Source organism: Littorina saxatilis, linkage group LG15, assembly GCF_037325665.1.
Source record: "Littorina saxatilis isolate snail1 linkage group LG15, US_GU_Lsax_2.0, whole genome shotgun sequence".
Lineage (NCBI taxonomy): Eukaryota > Metazoa > Mollusca > Gastropoda > Littorinimorpha > Littorinidae > Littorina > Littorina saxatilis.
Genome location: NC_090259.1, coordinates 16,732,941 through 16,753,189, shown reverse-complemented (window position 1 = coordinate 16,753,189; position 20,249 = coordinate 16,732,941). Strand labels below are relative to the sequence as shown.

The 20,249-nt window shown below is 45.3% G+C and overlaps 1 protein-coding gene across 1 annotated transcript in view; it reads left to right on the top strand.

The window, feature by feature from the left end:
- Positions 1–8,648: 8,648 nt before the first annotated feature.
- The window catches only part of LOC138948681 (prominin-1-like), a 21,587-nt gene continuing 9,986 nt past the window's right edge, over positions 8,649–20,249 (top strand). Inside the window, exons 1-2 of the mRNA XM_070320271.1 lie at positions 8,649–9,034; positions 11,481–11,515. Coding sequence (XP_070176372.1) covers positions 8,776–9,034; positions 11,481–11,515 — 294 coding nt within the window. The 5' untranslated portion in view covers positions 8,649–8,775. The remainder of the gene's footprint in view (positions 9,035–11,480; positions 11,516–20,249) is intronic.

The window sequence follows — 20,249 nt, the reverse complement described above, 5'->3', positions numbered from 1 at the left end:
TTTTTAAGCCACCAAGCTGAAATGCAATACCGAACCCCGGGCTTCGTCGAAGATTACTTGACCAAAATTTCAACCAATTTGGTTGAAAAATGAGGGCGTGACAGTGCCGCCTCAACTTTCACGAAAAGCCGGATATGACGTCATCAAAGACATTTATCAAAAAAATGAAAAAAACGTTCGGGGATTTCATACCCAGGAACTCTCATGTCAAATTTCATAAAGATCGGTCCAGTAGTTTAGTCTGAATCGCTCTACACACACACACACACACACACACACACACGCACACACATACACCACGACCCTCGTTTCGATTCCCCCTCGATGTTAAAATATTTAGTCAAAACTTGACTAAATATAAAAAAGGAATTCTTTAAAGTGTAACCAAACAAGCAAAAAGGAAAAAAATCGTTCAGCAACCTTTACACTTTTATATGAAAAGGGGCCTCAAATACTGTCGAACTGCGACAACAACAACAAAATTCTCTCACTCTGATACCGTTGTTTAACGGACATGTGAAGTGCGCGCCAGGAACGACAATTTTCTTAGTTTACCTGATTAATGCCCTTAATTTTTGGTTCTGGTACTTTCAGTTCCGGCTGTTGTCATCAATCTACCAAAATAAAAGATCAAACGGAGTTTTCGATTTTTATTTCATGGTTCAGAAAAATATTGCTTATGTTCTGAAGTCAATCGTTTTAGCGAATCTTTCTTTGATTCTTAAAAGTCATTTCAGATTTTTGAAAATAGGTTTTGGTAAGAAGACGCAGGTGCGATCATGAATGTGGTACCAGTATTTTTGTGGTAAGTAAGGATGCATTTCTTTGCTGTAAGCACATTTACAATGCACATTTAATCTGTTTAGCAACATTAACGAAAGCATGGTACAGTGCCGCTTGTTTGTGGTCTATCTTTTCGCGGCAGATGCGTAACAAATAGGGTCTCAGTTGGAAAAAGCTGCTCGGAACCACATACCGGTGTCACGGCGTGAGTTTACACTGTCCTGAGTTTACGCTGTGGCCCCAATGCGCATGCGTCGAAATATACGTCACTTCCTGACCAAATTCACGACGCCTACAGCGTCGTGAGTTTATGATGATGTGAATTTACCAAAGCATTTTTGAGGTTGCCACGGTGACCGTCTTTGTTTCGCCGATCGCGTTCGCCACTGTATCAAAGAATTCAGTGGGAAATCGATGGGTTTGTGTTTGTCTGTGGTCTGCGAGTGTTGGAAGAAAAGGTGTAGATTTTTTTCTCAACAAATTTAGATTAGATTTGAATTTTAGAATAGTGGGAATCGATGGTTTTGTGTTTGTTACCTTGGACTATTTATAATTATATGCTCCCTCGTAGAGATTGTTTTAGTCACCTTTTTCATGTTTGTGTTTAAAAAAAAACCCACACATAAAGCTGGATATGTTCGGAATCAGAAATGCTTCCTCTAGTTGCCAAAATCAAAATGGATGATACTTGTCTTATACGTACATGCGTCTGGGTTTGAGTTGTTTGTTGCAGTGACATAAATGAATTATCGTGATAATCAAAATAAAGAGAGAAATAGCAAATTGTAAATGTGTTAACATAAACTTGAATGAACGTTTACTCTCTCTCATCCTTGGTTCCCAGAGTCGCCGCATGCGCCCGGGCCACTGGTGTGGTGGGTGTTTTTGGGTGGGGCCGTTCTGTTCTGTTTTCTTCTGTTCTGTATTTTTGTTTGTATTTTGTTTCTGCCTCGGTGCGTGTGATTTCGGAGAAAATGTTTCAAAGAAAGCATCTGATCAGCGAACTGTTCCATCGTGCGGGTTATGATCACTAAAAACGTGATTGACACCTTCCTTACTCAAAGTGAAAACAACCGGCTTCCAGTTCGGCAAATTCACAATGGCGGAAGTGACGCATATTTCGACGCACGCGCATTGGGGTCACTGCGTAAACTCAGGACAGTGTAAACTCACGCCGTGACACCGGCCCCTATCACAAAATTTACATGCCAAGTTTACTATGGGATTTGAGTAACCACACAATCACATACACACAGGAACTAATACTGAAACTAGCTGAATTATTTTCTTTCTTTCTTTATTATATAGCGAGAGGTGAGGGTAGGGGGGGGGGGGGGGATTCACAAGGAAGGTTATTTCACAGACGTGATATTATGACGAAGCTCGAACGTTCTCATTTCTTGACAAGGACACCTTCTTAAAGCTATACAAAGCCTTTGTGAGACCACTGGTGGAATATGCAAATGTGGTGTGGAGTCCATTCCTCAAGAGACAGTCTCAGACAATTGAGAGGGTGCAGCGTCGAGCAACTAAAATTCTAAAGGAGTGCCGTGATAAGTCTTACGCGGACAGACTCAAATACTTAGACCTCCACTCTCTAAAGGGAAGGAGGACAAGGGGTGACCTAATACAAACATATAGAATTATAAATGGGGTGGATGATATTGACATGCACAAAATATTCACATTCAAGCAGACAGACAACACCAGAAACAGCCAGGGAAAAATCTTTGTCCAACACTGTAAGACTAACAAGCGCAAGTTTTCGTTTTCTCATAGAGTTGCTAACAATTGGAATGCACTACCCGCTAACATAAAATTCGCACCCACAGTAGACGCCTTCAAAAACTTCTTGGACAATTCTCCAAAATTTCTTAACCTTTTTTACGACTTTGATTGAAAGCATTGAAAGAATAGGGATTTAGGCATGCAAAGTATCTGACAAAGAAGGGGCACCAATAAGGCCTCGCGGCCTTCGGCTAACAAATATAGCCGCCCCTACATACTACTACTACTACTACTAGGAGGACGAACAGGAGGAGCAGCAGCAAAATGACAATGACATGGACGAAGAGGAGGAAGACGGGGATGAGGTTGACGGAGAGGAGGCTGAACAGAAAGTGGGGCGTTCAGCGTCCACTTATATCGTGTAACCCCTCAAGCCTCTTTACAAAAATTCATCCTCGCAATCTCGAAAAAGGGCGTCTTCACACAAAAATCGCGACAAAAAAAAACATCCCCACATAACAATCTCCACAGACCGGCATCTTCACAAAGAAATTGCAGACAGGCAATCCTACAGACAGACCTTCCTACATTGCAATCAGTCTGACAGACAGGCACTCTCACAGAACAATCAATTCTACATTGCAATCAGTCTGACAGACTGGCACTCCCACAGAACAATCCAACATACAGACCTTCCTACAATGCAATCAGTCTGACAGACTAGCACTCTCACAGAACAATCAATCCTACAGACAGACCTTCCTACAATTCAATCAGTCTGACAGACAGGCACTCTCACAGAACAATCAATCCAGCATACAGACCTTCCTACAATTTAATCAGTCTGACAGACAGGCACTCTCACAGAACAATCAATTCTACATTGCAATCAGTCTGACAGACTGGAACTCCCACAGAACAATCAATCGTACAGACCTTCCTACGTTGCAATCAGTCTGACAGACAAGCACTCTCACAGAACAGTCAATCTTATATACAGACCTTCCTACACTGCAATCAGTCTGACATTAATCTCAACAATCAGTATAACAAGGCAAAATCAACAATCAGTCTGACAGAAAGGCATTCTCAACAATCAGTCTGACAGAAAGACATTCTCAACAATCAGTCTGACAGAAAGGCATTCTCAACAATCAGTCTGACAGACAGGCATTCTCAACAATCAGTCTGACAGAAAGGCATTCTCAACAATCAGTCTGACAGAAAGGCATTCTCAAAAATCAGTCTGACAGAAAGGCATTCTCAACAATCAGTCTGACAGAAAGGCTTTCTCAACAATCAGTCTGACAGAAAGGCATTCTCAACAATCAGTCTGACAGAGAGGCATTCTCAACAATCAGTCTGACAGAAAGGCTTTTTCAACAATCAGTCAGACAGAAAGGCATTCTCAACAATCAGTCTGACAGAAAGGCATTCTCAACAATCAGTCTGACAGAAAGGCATTCTCAACAATCAGTCTGACAGAAAGGCATTCTCAACAATCAGTCTGACAGAAAGGCATTCTCAACAATCAGTCTGACAGAAAGGCACTCTCAACACTCAGTCTGACAGAAAGACACTCTCAACAATCAGTCTGACAGACAGGCATTCTCAACAATCAGTCTGACAGAAAGGCATTCTCAACAATCAGTCTGACAGAAAGGCATTCTCAACAATCAGTCTGACCGAAAGGCATTCTCAACAATCAGTCTGACAGAAAGGCTTTCTCAACTATCAGTCGGACAGAAAGGCATTCTCAACAACCAGTCTGACAGAAAGGCATTCTCAACAATCAGTCTGACAGAAAGGCATTCTCAACAATCAGTCTCAGATTGTTGAGAAAGGCAACAAACAATTCTACATTGCAATCAGTCTGACAGACTGGAACTCCCACAGAACAATCAATCGTACAGACAGACCTTCCTACGTTGCAATCAGTCTGACAGAGAAGCACTCTCACAGAACAGTCAATCTTATATACAGACCTTCCTAAAACTGTTTTACTGCAGAAAAAAACGTTGCTCTCGCGAAAGATGACATTATGCAGAAATGCTGCAGAAAAGACAGTTTTTCTCCAGCATTTCTGTTTTTCTGCAGAATAACTGAATAATGTCATAATCCGCCAAGAGCCAGTACAAAATGCTGGAGAAAAAATAAAAACAGGTTTTCTGCAGTAAAACAACAGCACCGTTTTACTGCAGCATTCTTGATTTCAATTTTACTGCAGTAAAATGTTTTGCTGCAGAAAAAAACGCTGCTTCGGCGAAAGATGACATTATCCAGAAATGCTGCAGAAAAGACAGTTTTTCTCCAGCATTTTGGTTTTTCTGCAGAATAACTGAATAATGTCATAATCCGCTAAGGATAATTGAGTCTCAAAGATTCTATTGAGATAAAACGTACAGGTCCCTTGGAACTCAGTCTACTAACACTACTGCAGTTACAGCACATACAATGTAACCCCCCCCCCCCCCGCCTCCCCCTTTTTTAAGACCCCCCAATTTAAGACTCAATCCCGTTAAAGACATTGTTATTCAGACATTCTGTTCATATAACCTCCGTAGGTTTACCCCCATTTTAAGACTCCCTCCTTTTTAAGACCTGATTTTCTTATATGTTTGGAGGTCGGGGAGGGGGGGGGGGGGGGGGGGGGGTTCCACATTACTGCACATGACTACGTACTCAGATCTGCTCAGTCTGCAAACACGCTGTTTACTCCTGGATAGGGCGGGGATGTAGCTCAGTCGGTAGCGCGCTGGATTTGTATCCCGGAGTTGGCCGCTGTCAGGGTGAGTTCGTCCCCACGTTCGGCGAGAGATTTATTTCTCAGAGTCAACTTTGTGTGCAGACTTATGAAAGGGCAAATGGGCCCAAACGGAGCGCTCATTTACGGAGGGCGAAATAAGCGAGGGCGCCTAAACTGAGCGCTCCAGGCTGGTAAAAATAGTTAGCCAATCAAATCACATTTCTTAAGATTCGCGCTCCCGCGCTCCAAAAAGGAGCGCGCATTTATTGAGGGCGCAGCTTATCGTTATGGGGCAAATAGGCCCAAACGGAGCGCTCATTTAAGAAGGGCGAAATAAGTGAGGGCGCCTAAACTGAGCGCTCCAGTTAAGGATTGATTGGCTGGTAAAAATAGTTAGCCAATCAAATCACATTTCTTAAGATTCGCGCTCCAAAAAGGAGGGCGCAGTTTATTTGGCGAGCAATAGATTCGCGCTTCAAAACTGAGGAGAACATTTTACTCGCGCGTTCTCCAAAAACTTGGAATGGAAAAATTGTCGGAACGAAACCAGTCTTTTTCTGTAGCAGTAGTATATTTTTGGGCAAATACCATCAGACAAAATTGGCAATCTAACAACTACCTTGCCACATGCCGGCATTATGAGGTCATTGCTAGGACTGGTTGACCCGTGTCTGTATACTGTAATTGGATGTGTTGCAAATTCCTTGCTTGTGTGGCAGCACATTCACTTGCCTATGCTTACTGTCGCTGACTGGCACATAGTTTGCAAACCTGTGAGGCGTCCGCCCCGTGATCGGGAGGTCGTGGGTTCGAACCCCGGCCGGGTCATACCTAAGACTTTAAAACACACCCACATCAACCACTCACTGATACCAGGGACCTAATATAGGTCTATTGATACACATACCCACATATTCTACCTAAACCCCTCACAGATGTATAATTATATTCATAAGCGCACATACACACATACACCGGCACACACACATACAAACACACGCACATCACAATATTGTCGAACCACGGCAATGAATAAGGCGCACTACACTGACAGTAAACTGATAGATCAATGATTATCAACACAAACAATCCCGACTTCTTGGTCTTCTGGTGGAATTTTTAATTTGTTTACAAACACTTTGAGATCACCGTTACATCGGGGTGTCTTTAAAACTGTGTTCTCGTGAAGCCATGGTGGCAAGCAATGACTATGGTCTCCGTTCCGACAATGTTTCCATTGCAAGTTTTTTACCGACTCGCGATCCAAACATACGGGCGCAATAAATGCGCGTGCATCTACAGAAATTGATAACTATTTTTACCAGCCAATCAATCCTTAACTGGAGCGCTCAGATTAGGCGCCCTCACTTATTTCGCCCTCTTTAAATGAGCGCTCCGTTTGGGCCTATTTGCCCCATAACGATAAGCTGCGCCCTCAATAAATGCGCGCTCCTTTTTGGAGCGCGAATCTATCGCTCGCCAATTAAACTGCGCCCTCCTTTTTAGAGCGCGAATCTTAAGAAATGTGATTTGATTGGCTAACTATTTTTACCAGCCAATCAATCCTTAACTGGAGCGCTCAGTTTAGGCGCCCTCACTTATTTCGCCCTCCTTAAATGAGCGCTCCGTTTGGACCCATTTGCCCTCTCATACAGACTCTCCTCGGTGTCCGAACACCCCCGTGTGTACACGCAAGCACAAGCCAAGTGCGCACGAAAAAGATCCTGTAATCCATGTCAGAGTTCGGTGGGTTATAGAAACACGAAAATACCCAGCATGCTTCCTCCGAAAGCGGCGTATGGCTGCCTTTGCGTGCGTCAGCCACTTCGCGTACGGCCTAGGCATTTGAGTTCACTGGCAAAATTGTCAGAGTTGGTGGCTTGGTGGCCAAAGTGATCCGGGTTCGATTGCCGGCATGGGCGGTCTATTTTTTTTTTTTTTTTAATTCTTGTTTACTATTGTTTATTATGAACGTTTTAATGTGTTATTTTACTCTAATAATTTTTTTAATTGTGTAAAATTAAAAAAAAAAAAATTCAAAGTGATCCGGGTTCGATTGCCGGCATGGGCGGTCTATTTTTTTAATTTTTTTTTTAATTCTTGTTTACTATTGTTTATTATGAACGTTTTAATGTTTTATTTTACTCTAATAATTTTTTTAATTGTGTAAAATAAATAAATAATTTTATTTATTTTTTTTTTTTTAAATCCACGTGCACAAGACAACAACTTTCATACTGGGGGAGCGAGCCAGTCTGAAGAGTACTCGGGTCCAGCGCCAGCGTTTTTTATTTCGAAAAAGGCGGCCGTCAATATTTTGGGGTTTCCGCCTAGTGGTGTTTTAAACCGGTTTCAGATATGTTAAACCGGAACACATGTCAGAGAAGAAAACAAAATGGCAGCCCCCATGAGCTCCGAAAGGTCAAGCAAAAAAGTCGTGAATACCCCTCCTGTGCGGAAGGTTGAGTGTTCAAATCCCGGTGACACGAACTGAAACCTCTGCTGAACAATCCCTCTCATTGCGGTCAATGCGCATGCGCCAATCTTGGACTTAAAAAATGCGACCCTTTGACCGAACGAACCATGGGTTAGGGTTAGGATTAGGGTTAGAGTGTTCAAATCCCGGTGACACGAACTGAAACCCCTGCTGAACAATCCCTCTCATTGCGGTCAATGCGCATGCGCCAATCTTGGACTTAAAAAATGCGACCCTTTGACCGAACGAACCATGGGTTAGGGTTAGGATTAGGGTTAGAGTGTTCAAATCCCGGTGACACGAACTGAAACCTTTGCCAAGTTCAGCAAACCCGCTAATTATGCGTCCAAGATACGTCCGCTTCTTGACGATGGTGTATTGCCCTTCTACAAAATGTCTCGAATGATTGCTAGATCTTCTTTTGGTTTTTACTATCCATACGGTCAATGCGCATGCGCCAATCTTGGACTTAAAAAATGCGACCCTTTGACCGAACGAACCATGGGTTAGGGTTAGGATTAGGGTTAGAATTAGGGTAAGGGTAGGGTAAGGGTAAGGGTTAGGGTTAGGTTGTTCACGACCTGATTAATCTCCCCATGTTAGCGCATGCGCATTGACCGCAATGAGAAGGATTGTTCAGGCAGAGTTTTCAGTTCGTGACACCGGTTTCAGATATATATGTTAAACCGGAACAAATGTCGGAGAAGAAAACAAAATGGCAGCCCCCATGAGCTCCGAAAGGTCAAGCAAAAAAAGTCGTGATATTACTGGGCCACTGCGTCAGTAAAGCCGAGACTAATAATGGCGGCCACCATGCGCTCAGCCACGGTCCCAAACCTTAAATGCAATTCGCGGATGTGACGTCAATTTATCTTTCGTGACGCAGTTTCTTCGAGACAGAAAGTTTATCTGCAAACTGTCTTTCGCCAGTCAGCTTCATTTTACCCTTCAAAATGGACTGAAGCGGGCAGGCTTACAGAAGATGGGCTGACCACAAGAGTTGTAGATAAGGGAGTCACATCACGCCCTTCAAGCTGCAGCCATGAGCTGGTTACGTGTGTGCGTGTGCTCGCTCATATTTTTGCTGCAGTTTATTTGTACATCGCCGAAAAATTTGACAAACATCACGGATAAGTTCGGGAACGTGGCTGACCAGGACAGTAGGCTTTACTTTGCCAAGTTCAGCAAACCCGCTAATTATGCGTCCAAGATACGTCCGCTTCTTGACGATGGCGTATTGCCCTTCTACAAAATGTCTCGAATGATTGCTAGATCTTCTTTTGGCTTTTACTATCCATACGGTAAGTGAAGCAATATTCAACAAGAGGCGAAGCCTTCAAGGCTCCCGTAAGAAATCAACAAACAGTAACACAAACTCAATCACTCCGTCACACATACACACACACAGTAAGCATAGACACAGTGCAAGAGTGGGAGACGCTAGATCTGTCTGTCTGTAGCCTACTTACGGGGACACGACTGCCACTGAGATCGACACTGCCCTTTCGACAGCGCTTCCTCGCGCAGACACTGAAAACACGCTGTGCAGATCAACCTGCAGGAAATCTCCTTTGGTATCTTCTTTATCTATTTTTTCTGGAGCCGCTACGAAACCGAACAATGTGAAATCGTCTTCCCCGAATCGGCGAATGCAGCTCGGTTAGAACTGAGAAGTGAATCTATACCACAATGCTTCACGCGATCTGACCTAACCTTGACCTCTGACCTGGTCTACATACCACACACAACACATACCAGTCACCTGTTTTTACCCCCCCCCCCCCCCCCAAAACCCACTACCACCCGTTTTCTTTGGATACACACTTTATCTACATACGTGCCGACGAAATGTTGATCATTGCTTCAATACTTCGAAGCTGTTGCTTGGATAATAACCCGGTAAAATTAGTATTTCGGTGTTCAGTCAAATGTTAAAGTTTCTATCACACACGCACACACACACTGACGCACGCACAGACAGACACAAATTAGCATCGCATAGGCTACACTTACGTGAGCCAAAAACGACAATCATGTGCCTTGAAAAATGCCAGGCTTCGGAGCTCAAAACAAATTCCAGACTTAATGTTTTCCCACCAATTTCAAGAGGTACAATTATCTGGAGGGAATAAGAAAGGCATATCAGTTTCTTGCTATTGAAGCAAATTCGTGATGAAATTCGATCGATTTACCCCCAAGTACGATTTATTCGCTGAAAACGCACCGAGTTGTTACGTGCCTTGAATGATAAAAGCATTTTGCAATGAAGCAAGTTTGTAAGTTGAAATACCATTTTGCATTACGAATTAAACCCCACGAGTAGAATACACGGTCGACAGTTCGACTAGCAGTACCTGAGAGGGGAGGGGGATAGTCAGTATGGAGTTTGTGTGAGATGAATAAGGCGGGCTTACGTCCTACCTATAGCCGCATGTCAACCAACCAAACAAAATCAAAATCAAAACAAGAAACACACAAATAAACAAGCAAACACACAAACAAACAGCCCCTCCGGATCCCGCTCATACAATAGGTCCAGCCCTACCTCAGAAGACGTGCTTACTATGCCTTTCCGAGTAGAAGGTCCAGGGTTTTCATCCCGCTGGCAGCGCCTGCGTACGTGGTAGGTAACTGATGAGGTCAGATTTTCCCGTCGTGTGTACACGCATGCAGGCGATCAAGTACGCACGTTAATCATCCCGTTATCCATGGTAACGGCGCCGTGGGACACAGATGCACAAAAGCCTATGCAACTTCACTTTAACAGTTGGGTGGAAACGAAAAAGTTCTCTCGGTAGAACTCTCTCTCTCTCTCTCTCTCTCTCTCTCTCTCTCTCTCTCTCTCTCTCTCTCTCTCTTTCTCTCTCTCTCTCACCAACACTATCATACTAAAAAGAACAAGGCATGATACTCAGCTTCGAGTCCTGTTTGTTCTAGGAGTCAATTCCGAATAAAAAATATATTTTGTTCGAGATGGTTTGCCTCTTCCTGCAGTCCGTGTAAGGTAAAATAAATCAAGTTGTTTTAACTATAATTATGTACCTTTAATTTTCAACTGCCGTCCGCCCCATCATATATATACGAACATTCGTTTGCAAAACGCTGCTGTGGTTTGTCGGACGGAAAGACTTACCGCACTGAATATGCATACTCGCGCTCATTGGTCTATTAAATATGTAAATATTACGTATCCGGTTATTAACCAATAATTTAAGCGCATCGGACTACAATCTCCTCGGACTCGGAATCGCTTTGACGAACCACAGTCACGACAGACTGGTCTTTCTGTGATAGTGGTGGTCCAGTGAACGATACCTTCCGCCTGTGAACGAACCCCAGCGAAGTGACATGTCGTCGACATAAAAAACGTTTGGTCGCACAGAATACGGTTTAAAATCATGTGGCGCACAAGCAGCTAAACTTATAAGGTACAGATAGTTAGAACATCCATTTGTCTGGTATTCTAAAGTTACAAATGTCCTCGACATAGGCAATGATTTTTTTGCATACTTTTTTCTGAAGTGGAGCAAGACTCGAAGCTCAGTTACATATCTAGTAGTTTTTACTATGTGGTGCAGTCAACGATTATACCTACCGCATGTGCTTGCTCTCTCTCTCTGTCTCTGTCTCTGTCTCTCTCTCTCTCTCTCTGTCTCTCTCTGTCTCTCTCTCTCTCTCTCTCTCTCTCAAGTGAAAGCTGTTTTCTGCACTACTTTACTTGGTGTGTGTGTGTGTGTGTGTTTCCAGATGTGGTCGTTGCCCTAGTATGGAGGCAGTATTTAGTAAGTAAGCCTACCCTTTTTGACTCACCTGAGTAATGGGCAAGTCTTAGTATTCATCCGTGTCCGTCCGTATGGAACACGAAACATTTATTCCACGAACCAATTACTCCGGAGTAAATAGGTGTAACACGAAACATTTATTCCACGGTAATGGAGGGGCGCTGGTTCTGTGCGACGCTTAGTTTTCGAGATAGGTGTGACCTGACGAAGAACAGGACGTCACATTCCTAATGAAAACGAATATATTGCAGGTGGAAGCCGATGAGGCTGCATTTCTTCGGGGGGTGCCCGCAAAAATAGATCTACACGGTTCGAGCGGGACAGTTGAGCTCGGAACATGTTTGATAACGGAATGGATTGATACAGGTGATATTAGGATCAATTTTGTGTCAATTGGTCAGACGTGAATGTTCTCTTGAACATTATTTTGTGAAGCTGGAACAGCGGTTTTTTTGTTTTGGGGGGGGGGATATACAATGGAATCTTCCTTATAATAATGCTGCGTCGGCCAAAACAAATAACGGTTTTGGGTGTGACGAAAAAAAGAACAGGAGTGCTATGTAAATTAGGAGCAGTTCTTCCAAACCCATCAAAATAATATGACACTACCAGCCATCCTGAACTCAGGTCAAAATGAGGTCGGCTCATTCTCTCCCTGACAGGATGCCTTGAGTTTGTCTGGCAAGGACACCGATTTTTTTTTTAACATATTTAGAGCTTTTTGTAATGTATTATTGATATAAGCAGATTCGCGATCGTCGATAATGATTTTTCATGGTGTTTTGTAATTTTTAAATTACAAAGGAATTGATATGTAAGACAGTTTCAAGCGAGCTATTTTTCGCGGCTGTATTTACTGTGCAAACAACTCTAAATATGGCAAAAGTGTCACGTGATAATCAACCGTTTGGTTTCGGCGTTCACTGGCCGGGAGCAGACGATTTTTTCTGTAACCAGTTAACAGTGATGAAACCATATATTACGGTCTCCTTCCGGCAGCAGTCCCAACATTTCGACTTGTTTTGACCTTAGAACGATGTCTTTATCATAACTGTGAAGAACAGAACGAAGATCACTGTCAAAGTCGGCCAATCTGCAATCATTTTCATCTCGCGAACGCTGATCTCAAATTTAGATCAGTGCTCGCGATAACCATACATGGGAGATAACTCTGTATTTTTGTTTTGATAGATTCGCGTAGGACTGTAGCATCCGGTCAGGGAGAGAAGGAGCCGAACTCATTTTGACCTGAGTTCAATCAGGATGACTACCAGCCTGTTCCCGCATATTGAGCCAGAATTTTTAGTTTGGGCAAATTGACGTTGCAGTTCCGGAGCAAATGATCATCGTTTCTTAGCGAATTTGTGTTTGAACGTGTTTTTCCCATAATATAACAATGCACAGCTCCAAAATATGTCCAAGAACAAATCTACGGTTCTTCGAAGAAAGAAGAATAACAAAATTCTTGTCCAATACGACTTGCATTTTGCCGTGTGCGCTGTAAAATCTCCTAACCTTCAAAGCAGACGAAAAGCAGACATCTTCATTTTCTCAAGGGAAAAATCGTTGGTGATCATAAAGTCATGCAGCACCCAAACATACTTCTCCACGTTTTCTTTTCATGTGCAGTTGCTTCGCAAAAATAAAATGTCATTGGGTTTCTGTCACGTTTCAATATATCACTTAAGGTGATTATGAACCGGTTAATTACTACTAATTAACTAACCACACCACGATCCACTCTCGCAGTCATACAATTAAATAGAGTCAACAAAAGTATAAGTTTCAGACGCCTGTTTATGTATAAACTCGCCACCTCCCTCGAGCCTTCACTCAAAATATGTTCCTTTTACGTTCTCAACACGTAAAAAACCCGTGATCACTGACAAAATGCCAGTAGTATATAGAAAATTATAGTAACACGCTGATCCCGTGTAAATACAGTCAAATGAGAATGTTCTGTTCAAAAAGCTCTAGTTCATGCAGGGGTCAACACCCCACGTTGTCACTACTCCAATGAAATCACAGATAAGAAAAGACAACGGTGGTCAACGGGGTGCGTAAGACACGGTGCACTTAGCTTTCTTTCTGTATGCTGGTTAGCCGGTATGCTGGTTAGCCGGGTTGCTGGTTAGCCGGTTTGCTGGTTAGCCGGTTCGCTGGTTAGCCGGTCTGCTGGTTAGCCGGTCTGCTGGTTAGCCGGTTAGCGTAGCTTCCTCAGGTCCCAGCTCCAACGTCTGCAGCTAGCAGTGCCCCGTCAAAAGGCAGCCGTGCAGCGGTTACAGGAAACCGACAGAAACGAACGAAGGCTGCAAACAGAAAGCATCGGTGCACTAAACATGTCAGCTACCCCTCACCCACCACCTTAAAACATGTCATCTTTAAATATCTCATCGAGCACGTGGGCCTGCACAAAACGGACTTTTTACAACAACAAAACAGTCATTTTCCGTCCTTCTCTCCCTATCTGCAAAAACCATATACAGACCAGTACCTTAGCGTCACAGAGAGCAAACTATGCGCCAACCTGGAAAGAACAACAGAGAGTATTTCACTCCCCAAACACAGACTCATCAACAGCGTTAAACAATGATTCATTACCTCAAAAGCCTATGATTGTACTCTCATGGAAGCAAAAATCCGCTTCCTCCCTGGAACAGCCTCTGTTCGTCAACAGTGACCAAAAACGTCCAGAACCCCTTGTCGAATCCTTATGCGAAAGCCATCGCCGACGAAGGAAAGTTGACGACTTGTCCTCAGCAAAATACGTGGCAGAGAGAAGAAATAATTGGTGGAAGTTCCCTTAGAGTGCCGAATATAATACTCGGTGAAAAACCATCATACTCTAGAAACTGTGTATTAGATCCTTCCCCTTCTGCCGCTGGGTGTCAAGTGCGCCGTCCTTGTGCCTCTCTCAGACAACCTAGCCAATAACACGTGACTGACCTTGTCACAAAACCAGTCCAGCTATACACAATTCTGCCTCCCCAAGCAGAAAAAAGACACGAGAAACTCAATCCCTGAAAATCCCGTGTGCGCTGTCAGCGAAAAACCGTCAGCCCTATGACAGCAGAAACCCCCACTGTGAAACTCGTGCACTACAAAACATCCGTGCTAGTTGAGCACTGTCAGCAAACTCTGCTGTAGCCCAATATCACGCACAGGCGCTTTCTATCATAATCGACCAAGAACAGGCACTCCACCGAGTGACACTTTCTTGGTCTCTGTCACCCGATCGTGACACACCTCCCCTCTTCAAGACGAAACCTCGGTTTCGCTCACAGTCATGTTCTCCTCTACAGCCCGAGAGAGAAAGTCAGCTCCAACATTGTTGGCGCCCGGAATGACGCGTACCGTGAATTGGTACGGTTGGAGAATCAACGCCCAGCGCATAAGTCTGGCGTTTGCCAACCTTGCAACCTGAAGATATTGCAGAGGTTGATGGTCTGTTTCCAGACAGAAAGGTCGTCCTCAAGAACGAGCAACCCCTCGTTTCACCCCTGATGACTGCAACCTTCTCTGTCTTCTTGTCTTCGTTCTTCTGGTCTTTGTTCTTCTCCCCGTAGGCTGTCCTCTCTATGTAGGCGCGCAGCAGGTTGGCGTGGTACAGGCGTGCTTTCCCGTGCATCATGATCCTGTAGTCGTTCTGGCCCACTTTCGCTGTCACCTCAAAAGGTCCTTGCCACTGCAGTTGTAGCTTGTTGTGTTTGACAGGTAGAAGTAGCAACACCCGTTCTCCAATCTTGAAGCTGCGCGGCCGTGCCTTGCGGTCGAATCCTCGCGCGTAACGCTGTGCTGCTCTTCCCAGGTTCTCTTGAGCCAGTTTGCAGGTCTCTTCAATCCTGTTCCTGAGTTCTACTATGTAGGTCGCTGTCGTCTGCACCTCCTCGTCAGCTTCTTCGTCCGTCCAAGCCTGACGCAGGATAGCCATGGGACCGCGTACCTGTCTGCCGTACAACAACTCAAATGGGGAAAAGCCCAAGCTCTCCTGAGGAACCTCGCGGTATGCAAAAAGCAATGCTGGGATGTACCTGTCCCACGTGCGTGGTTTCTCCTGAGCTAGTTTCCTCAGCATGGTCTTCAAGGTGCCATTGAACCTTTCCACCAGTCCGTTGCACTGAGCATGGTAAGGAGTGGTGAAGTGCTGCTCCAGTGATAGCAGTCGTGCTGCCTCCGCCATCACTCCTCCCGTGAACTGCGTGCCTCTGTCGGTGAGTACCTCTGATGGAATTCCCAGCCGGGACCACATAGTAACCAGAGCCTCAGCTACTCGCGTGGCTTCAATCGATTTCAGAGGGATCGCCTCTGGGTATCGAGTAGCGTAGTCCACCATGGTCAAAATGTATCTGTTTCCGTTCTCAGACGCAGGCAAGATGGGCCCGATGATGTCCACTGCCACCCGACGAAAGGGTTCGTCGATGAGCGGCATCTTCTCCAAGGGGACCTTCCTCACCCTTCCTTTGGCAACCACCTTCTGGCACTTATCGCAGGACGCACAGAAACGTCGGACATCCGTGCAGATGCCTGGCCAGTAAAAGTGGCGCCAGACACGATCCGTGGTCTTCTTGGTGCCAAGATGACCTCCCAGAATCGAGTCGTGTGCCGTTGCCATGACACCCTCGCGAAACTCGCGAGGCACGACAACCTGTTTGAATGTACCTTCTTGGTTGCTGAACTCACGGTAGAGCAACTTCTTGTCCCTGAGGAACTTTGACCTCCCATGCTTCCCGCTCAGCTTCACCTTCCCCGACTTCGCGTGCTCCCGAGGAGTCGCTAATGTCGGATCAGATGCCTGAGCCTTCGCGAGAAGCGCGGGGGTCACGTTCCCCAGGGCAGCTCGTGCAGCAGGTAGGGGTTTGAGAGGTTTGTCCTCTCGCTCCGCCTGTGCCCGCGTGAGCACTGAAATGACGTCGGGAGACCGATAAACGGGAACCTCCCTGGTGACGCCGTCCACAAACTGAACCCGGTTTCCAATGAGCAGGTCGCATGGAGGATCGTCCATGACGACGGCCACAATGGTCCCCGTGAACAACGGTGTTACGACCTTGATCACTGCCGTGTTCAAGTCGTAAGCGTGAGATGCCTCGGCCATTCTCACCCTGATGCTGTCTCCTGTGTAGGCCATAGCTGGAACTAGACTCGCCCGAACCACTATCATGTCTGCCCCTGTGTCCCGCAGACCTTCGCCCTTCACTCCGTTAACGTAGACGTTGCAGTGGGGCTGGAAATGTTTCCTGGAGCACGGAACGCAGAGTTGTGGAATTGTGCATGAGCTCGTGACGTCCCTTAGCTCCTCACTGCCAACAAAGTGTACGCCCTTCTGGTCAGCCTGTCTCCTGTGGCAGTCCTTCTTCACGTGGCCCCGCTTGTTGCAGTAATAACACTGGATGTCAGTTCTGGAACTTGATCCTTTGTGTCCCTGATCGTCCTTCCCGTCCTTGGGTCCTGAAGAACCTGAATTTCCCGATTTTCCCGGCCGTGAGCCTGAAGATTTGCCGGAGATCGCCTGGGCGTCCTCGTGTACTCTGATCCAGTCGGCTGCCTCCTGAGTAGTCTTTGGCTGGTGTTCCTGCACGAAGGTCACCACCTCAGGTCGCAGGCTGGACATCAGTTGCTCCATGACAATGAGGTCGGCAAGGTCGTTGACGGTCCAGTCCTTGTCATCGTCGAACGTCGGCAGTCTCGTACGGTCGGCAACAAATGTCGGCGCGCTAGCCTGAGTAAGCGTACCCTTCTCGGCCTGTAGCCTAGCTAGTTCTAGCTGGTGATCGCGATCCGCCTGTTCCTTCCGGTCTAGTCTGTCACGTTCGTCTTTCTTTTCCTGTCGGTCACGTTCGGCCTGTCGTTCCCTTTCTTGTCTGTCAAGATCGTCTTTCCGTTCTCTTTCCTGTCTGTCTCGTTCGTCTTTCCTTTCCTGTCTGTCTCGTTCGTCTTTCTCTTTCTTGTCCTGTCGGTCACGTTCGGCCTGTCGTTCAGCCTGTCGTTCCCTTTCTTGTCTGTCAAGTTCGTCCTTCTTTTCCTGTCGGTCACGTTCTTCTTTTCTTGTCAGTCGCTCAAATTCTTCCTTCCGTTCTACTTCTAAGCGTTTTAGAACGCTTCGGGCTCTAACGCGTGCGTCTCGCTCAGTCGGTTGCTCGCTGCCAGGAGTCTCGAAAGTTATTCTCCTCGTAGGAGATCCCCCTGTAGCCATGGTTAGTTTAGCAAAGCTTTATCACAAAAGTAAGTCTAACGCAGCTATAGCTAGAACACGCGGTGATGAAAGCGATGGATACAAAAATCCAGCAACCGGAAAATGCAGAAGAAAAATCCAAACGGTGTAGAACAAAACGCGTAGCCTACTTTATGGCTGCTTTTTGCGGTGAAACAAAGTGTTTCCCACAGCCGTGACCTACTTTATCGGCTGCTTTTTGCATTGCAACAGAGTGTCTCCCACAGCCTTGGTTAGGACAGAAGTCCTCGGACCCTTCCCCCCCAAAAATTCCAACAAAGTCAAAATATGGAGAAAAATCCAAGTAAAACAAAACGGTAGAAATGTAACCTGTTACAAAATGCGAAACAACAATGTAGAGAAAACTGAGTAAAACGAATAACAAATCCGCTAACCCCGCTCAGCTCTCTGCAACGGAAAACTCTGAACGTACAACAACAAAGATTCACAAACAAAGGAAAGGGAAGTAATCACAGTTAGCGCATACAATAACTCACAAATTACAATTTACATTTCCTGCAAGATGCGAATCGCTTAAGGTGTAGTATATGATCAAAACTATACAAAAAAGGGTAGCACCAAGCAGAAAATAAGTCGAGCACTGACGAGATTATCTGCTCTTAGTTATCCTTAATTGGTGGGTCTTTATCAGTTGGAAATTAACTGAGTAAATCCCGGCTTGGCCCCCATGTGTCACGTTTCAATATATCACTTAAGGTGATTATGAACCGGTTAATTACTACTAATTAACTAACCACACCACGATCCACTCTCGCAGTCATACAATTAAATAGAGTCAACAAAAGTATAAGTTTCAGACGCCTGTTTATGTATAAACTCGCCACCTCCCTCGAGCCTTCACTCAAAATATGTTCCTTTTACGTTCTCAACACGTAAAAAACCCGTGATCACTGACAAAATGCCAGTAGTATATAGAAAATTATAGTAACACGCTGATCCCGTGTAAATACAGTCAAATGAGAATGTTCTGTTCAAAAAGCTCTAGTTCATGCAGGGGTCAACACCCCACGTTGTCACTACTCCAATGAAATCACAGATAAGAAAAGACAACGGTGGTCAACGGGGTGCGTAAGACACGGTGCACTTAGCTTTCTTTCTGTATGCTGGTTAGCCGGTATGCTGGTTAGCCGGGTTGCTGGTTAGCCGGTTTGCTGGTTAGCCGGTTCGCTGGTTAGCCGGTCTGCTGGTTAGCCGGTCTGCTGGTTAGCCGGTTAGCGTAGCTTCCTCAGGTCCCAGCTCCAACGTCTGCAGCTAGCAGTGCCCCGTCAAAAGGCAGCCGTGCAGCGGTTACAGGAAACCGACAGAAACGAACGAAGGCTGCAAACAGAAAGCATCGGTGCACTAAACATGTCAGCTACCCCTCACCCACCACCTTAAAACATGTCATCTTTAAATATCTCATCGAGCACGTGGGCCTGCACAAAACGGACTTTTTACAACAACAAAACAGTCATTTTCCGTCCTTCTCTCCCTATCTGCAAAAACCATATACAGACCAGTACCTTAGCGTCACAGAGAGCAAACTATGCGCCAACCTGGAAAGAACAACAGAGAGTATTTCACTCCCCAAACACAGACTCATCAACAGCGTTAAACAATGATTCATTACCTCAAAAGCCTATGATTGTACTCTCATGGAAGCAAAAATCCGCTTCCTCCCTGGAACAGCCTCTGTTCGTCAACAGTGACCAAAAACGTCCAGAACCCCTTGTCGAATCCTTATGCGAAAGCCATCGCCGACGAAGGAAAGTTGACGACTTGTCCTCAGCAAAATACGTGGCAGAGAGAAGAAATAATTGGTGGAAGTTCCCTTAGAGTGCCGAATATAATACTCGGTGAAAAACCATCATACTCTAGAAACTGTGTATTAGATCCTTCCCCTTCTGCCGCTGGGTGTCAAGTGCGCCGTCCTTGTGCCTCTCTCAGACAACCTAGCCAATAACACGTGACTGACCTTGTCACAAAACCAGTCCAGCTATACACAATTCTGCCTCCCCAAGCAGAAAAAAGACACGAGAAACTCAATCCCTGAAAATCCCGTGTGCGCTGTCAGCGAAAAACCGTCAGCCCTATGACAGCAGAAACCCCCACTGTGAAACTCGTGCACTACAAAACATCCGTGCTAGTTGAGCACTGTCAGCAAACTCTGCTGTAGCCCAATATCACGCACAGGCGCTTTCTATCATAATCGACCAAGAACAGGCACTCCACCGAGTGACACTTTCTTGGTCTCTGTCACCCGATCGTGACAGTTTCTCAACTTGTCAAGTCAGTCAAAACGACCGTAGAACACAGAACTGGGCAATAACACTGACAGGAATACGAAAGATCTTCGATTACGCAAATACAAATAACGTCATGTGGTCACACCTATCTCGAGAACTAAGCGTCGCACAGAACCAGCGCCCTTCCATTATAAGACCTAAACAAGTCGCGTAAGGCGAAATTACTACATTTAGTCAAGCTGTCGATCGAACTCACAGGATGAAACTGAACGCACTGTAT